The following is a 5,171-nucleotide window of genomic DNA, read 5'->3' as shown; positions in this document are numbered from 1 at the left end:
ACCTCACAAAAAAGGAATGTCAGCTTATACATATTACCACAAAGGGTTCAAAATACAATTATAATTCACACTTTATCTATTCTTCCACAGAATTATTTGTCACTTTAGAGGTATGCAGAGACAGAAAAAAAAAAAAGTGTTTTTTCCTCCAATGTGCATTTTGAAAACTTTTCAAAAACTATAAGTGCGAAGAAAAATAAAAAATAATAAATAAATAAAGCCACAGTGTGTATGAAATAAATTCTTTAGTCACATGGATTCAAACCACAGCATTCTTCCCAACCCACCACTCAAGAAAGCGAAGAATCATCTAGGCAAGCCAACTTGCATGTAAAAAAAAACTATGTCTACCACCTGGGAAACCTCAAAATATCACTTGTATATGTATCTTGGTTCATAAAAAACCCTTTCAGTATTGTGCAAAGGAGAAAGCTATGAATTACCAATTATAAAGAGATTAACAAGGACCAGGAAAGCAGGATGCTAGACTGATGTATGCTTCATTAAAGTTTGCAAAACTTTAATACATATAAAACTTTGAAAAAACTTAAGAGACAGTTCACAAAAGGATATATACATATAGCTAATAACTGGAAAATATTCAGTTACATTTAATCAATGAAATCTATTAAAATTAGCAAAAATTTAAAGTAAAATCCCCTCCATTATACTGGTAATTCAAAAGTTTTTTTTTTTTTTTTTTTTTTTTAATGTATCAACATATATCAAGCACCTTTAAAAAAATCTCAGGTACTTTGACCCGGCTTAATTTCACTTTTAGTCTAAACTTTTTTAAAAAAAAAACCCTAAAATACAATATGTGCAAAGATGTTCACTGTAGCACAACTTGTCAAAGAGAAAATTGCATAGCAACAAAAGAAAAACGGTAAAATGTATTATAGAACATCTTCTAGGGAAGTATATTTTGTTTGTTCATTTATTCATTAATTTACTACTGTGTTTTAAGAGAGGACTTGAGGCTCCTGTGATGACATATTACATAAGCATGAAAAATTATGTTTAAAAAGAATGTGCACTATAAGAAAATGTTCATAAATATTAAGAAGAAAGGGTTGGATACAAAACTGTGCATGTAGAAGAGTTAAGATTATATGATATGTAATCTTACCTTTAACAAAACGCAGTGAAGGAGGAGAAATACATCAAAATATTAAGAATGGTATTATCTGGATGGTAACATTACAGGTGATTTTTATACTCTTTTTAATTTTGTAAGTTTCATATAATGAGCTTATATTTTTATAATAAAAATGTTTATATATATGAAAAGTATAAAAAAGATACAGATTGTTTGAAAAATAAAAAATTTGCCTTCATATATGATAGTTTACAAGAAGATGGCTCTTCACTGTATAGCCAGTAATGATGAACTGAAATGAAAGTAATACAAATACCTAAGAGAAGGGAATTTACATGGAAATTAACTAATGAAATGAGGTTGTTTGTCAATTAAAGGTATCAAAAGAAAGAATAGTGATGGCCAGTTAGCTCAGTTGGTTAGAGCGTGGTGCTGATAGGTCCACAGTTTGATCCCTGTACCAGCCAGGCAAAAAAAAAGATAGAATAAAGAGATGATATGTTAGATATATAATAAGGTTGTGGGGAAAGAAGGACACTGACATAAATAAGGGAATACTAGAGAAAGCCAGGAAACTTTAATCTTGAAATCAAGTAGCTTATCAGTGAACTTATGCTAACATGTTTGAACTGTAGCTTCAAAAAAAAGAGAGAAACAAAAAGTACAGTTGTGGCTGCCAGAGGCTAAAGGAAGAGGGAATGGAGAGTTATGGTTTGATGGGTACAGAGTTTTACTTTGGGAAAATAATAAAAGTTCTGAAGATGAATGGTGGTAAAAGTTAAAAACAATGTAAATGTACTTAATGTCATTAAATCACACACTTAAACTGTTAAAATGGCAAATTTTATGTTTTGTATATTTTACTACAATGAAAAAAAAGCATGTATAAGGTCTGATTTGAAATAGACTCAGCTGGTAAAGAATATATTCAGATTAGCTCTTTGAGTTTTCCACACTTTCTTTGAAACAATATTTTGTAAAGATATGAGCTTAACTTATTAAAAGAAAAACTGCATTTGTACTTCAATAGCAACTTTCTCCCAATCAGATTGTTAGTGTAGTGTACCTGTTTAATAATCCTTTTTTTTTTTTGTCTTTTTTCATGTCCGGCAACGGATAGCAACCCTCAGTGTCGTGCCCGTACCGGGCTGGGACCGGCAACGGGATCGCAACCCTCGGTGTTGCGCCCGCACCTCGCTCAGCCAGTGAGCGGGAACCAGTCTGTATGTGGGATCCGAACCCTCGGCGGGAGCGCCACCGCACTCCCAAGCGGCGCACTGTAGCAGTGCGCCACCGGGCCGGCCCCTAATAATCCTTGTAACGTGGCCAACGTTTAGCCTTCAGGTATCAAGAAATTATGCCTCATCTAAACAAAGGTTTAAAAATAAAGTAGCCATTAGCTTAAAAAAAGAAAGTAGAAGTAAGGTTACTAACAATTCTGGTGCTTATGCAAATTTATGGTAATCAGCTATGAGAATAAATCTCCTCAACAGTGAGTACCATTCCTAGATATTGGGCAAAAACCACTAAATAATTGTACCAACTGTTCTTGGGAAGAGCCAGAATTATCCTCAAAATGCAGTGGAAGACTCCTAATAACACGTTCTACAAATAGGTTTTTTACTAATTTAAAATACATATCGGATCATAAAAAAAGCAGGAAAAAAATAAGAAAAAACTATTCAGGATCTAAATTCCATATCTTGTTTTCTCAGTCACTTTAAAAGTTGCACTTACCCTTCTAGTATTTTCAAGGATTTTGGGATCAGGTTTTCCATAGTTAGGTGGATTGGCATATGGGTCATAGCCAAGTTTGGAAAGCATGGGTGCAATCACGGCCATGTCTTGTAGAACATCTGGTGGTATCTTCCCAACCCATTTTGACAGTGCTCCCACATTGACTGGCTTGATGACTTGGTCTGTAGATCTCTCCACTCTGAAAACAATATAATGTGAATAAATATTTATTTAAATTTCTTAAAGGAAGGTTAAAAAAACCACTGTAAATTATTTTTGATAACTTTAAAAATTGTAATTGTCTGGATTACAAAGCAATTGAGGAAGAGGACACTATTCAGGTTTAACACTATTTACTAGGCCTTTTTAAAAATAATTTAAGTTTGACAGTGCTTATTGGCAAACTCAGATTTCTAGAAATAGGAAAAAGGGTCAGTTGAAAACATTTGGATAAAATGTGTTAACACTTTAATTACAACATCCAGGGGAAAAAAAATAAAAAAGACTGCTTAGAAAAACTGCCAGTCAAGAGGGCAGAAGAGACAGTCCCCAGCATCACTCACTCCCACAAATCAACCAATTTACCACTATATAAAAAAGCAACAACAGCCAAGCTGGGGCCGCTAGAGCTCAGGGGAAGAGGAAGAGAGACCTATGGAGTGCATGAAGGCGTGAGAAGCCACGACGAGAGAAGAAAAAACTGCACTGACCATTTTGTGCCACAGCCGCTTTAAGGCTGGAGCTGCTGAGCACACGGAGCAGGAACTGGCAAAAGCCACAGCTGTGCCCTTCAGATGGAGTTGCTGTGAGGCTGCAGGGGAAAAGAGTGCCTTGGCGACCTCAGGCCAGCAAGATCACTGATAGGGTTCCCGTGGACCCACATAGGAGCAAGGAGCCACAACAACTGAAAAAATGGAGCCTCTCAGAGGCTGGTGAGTCATCACAAGGGATCAGCGCATGGCCCATCCCACGGGAAGTGTTTGCAGCACTGGTCGTGGGGGAGACGGGACCACCTGGAGAACGCTGGGGCACAGCAAGGACAGTGATCTGTGTCCAATCAGCATACGACCACTCAGAGGAAGCTGGTCAGGAATACAGAATTGCACAGGGTGGAGCTTGATGAAAAGACACAGGCCCAGATCAGAGTTTCTACACAACCCAGGTGCACCAAGTCTCTGGAGAGCTGGAAGTACCTATGAAGTTAACCATGAAAACCCGAGCTGCACAAAAAGCCTCCCCTAGGGAAGCAGAAGCAAAGCAGCAATATAGCTCAACCACTGAGCTCAAGTACTGGTCCCAACAGGAAGTTCCCCAACTTTAAAAGTAGGCAAAGGACAAAAAATTAGTTCTGGCTTAGAAACACTGCCAGTGCCTTGGGTCCGCCTGTAACGTGAGGTATGGAGCCTGGGACATACCTCCCTCCCACAACCAGGCACACCGCCAGTGCCAAGGATCATGCCAAAAACATCACCTCCTTGTGGGTGGCTCACCACAGCCACCACAATAACCATGGCTGCCACGAAAGTGGCTAGAAGCCACAACCACCACGCAGGTAGTCTGCCAGCCACTGGAGTACACAGACACAAGGAGAGTCACCATCAGAGATAAAGAAAAGAGGATGTCTCTTTCCACAAAATCCGTTTAAGAGTGACAGAAGAAGCATCTGCTCTATGATTATATTGGGGGATCTGATCACACCTCTCAGCATTGGACATCCAATGCTGAGAGGTGTGATCAGGTCCGATCATCCAGGCAACAAATCAACAGAGTAACCATTATTCTTTCAGAAGGAGAGAAGAAATCTAGGGTAAATAGAGGATGGATGGGGGAGGGCGAGGGGGATGGGGAGAGACTGGACAAGAGACATAAAGAATAATTACGATCTGTAACAATATATATGCTAGTAATATTGATTTGATCAACGTATCTCAACATTTAACCCCAAAAATATGTATAATCAATTTTGATTCAATAAAAATTTTTTAAAAAAGAAATAATAAATATAATTCTCATCCTTCAAAATAAACAAAGAACAAAAAAAAGAAAAAAACTGGTAGTCAACTTAGTTGAAATGCATAAAAAACAAAAGATGTATTGATGGATGACTAGAGGAACAGTTAGATGGACAGATATGTGACAAAGCAAATATAGCAAAATGTTATTTGTAGAATCTAGCTATGGTATAATTCCTTCAATTCTTTTGTATGTGTGAAAATTTTCATAATAAAACATTGGGAGGAAAACAGTCAATCATAAGCCACTAAGAATACAAAATATTGGGCCGGCCTGGTGGCGCACTGCTACAGTGCGCCGCTTGGGAGCGCGGCGGCGCTCC

The 5,171-nt window shown here is 37.7% G+C and overlaps 1 protein-coding gene across 2 annotated transcripts in view; it reads right to left on the bottom strand.

Moving 5' to 3' along the window:
* TPST1 (tyrosylprotein sulfotransferase 1) overlaps positions 1 to 5,171 on the bottom strand; it is a 117,607-nt gene that overhangs the window by 41,891 nt on the left and 70,545 nt on the right. For both annotated transcript variants that reach the window (XM_008585020.1, XM_008585019.1), the window contains exon 3: positions 2,837 to 3,035. In XM_008585020.1, the coding sequence (XP_008583242.1) occupies positions 2,837 to 3,035 (199 nt within the window). The remainder of the gene's footprint in view (positions 1 to 2,836; positions 3,036 to 5,171) is intronic.

Source organism: Galeopterus variegatus, unplaced genomic scaffold, assembly GCF_000696425.1.
Source record: "Galeopterus variegatus unplaced genomic scaffold, G_variegatus-3.0.2 Scaffold3423, whole genome shotgun sequence".
Classification (NCBI taxonomy): domain Eukaryota; kingdom Metazoa; phylum Chordata; class Mammalia; order Dermoptera; family Cynocephalidae; genus Galeopterus; species Galeopterus variegatus.
This window is presented reverse-complemented; position numbering and strand designations above follow the sequence as displayed.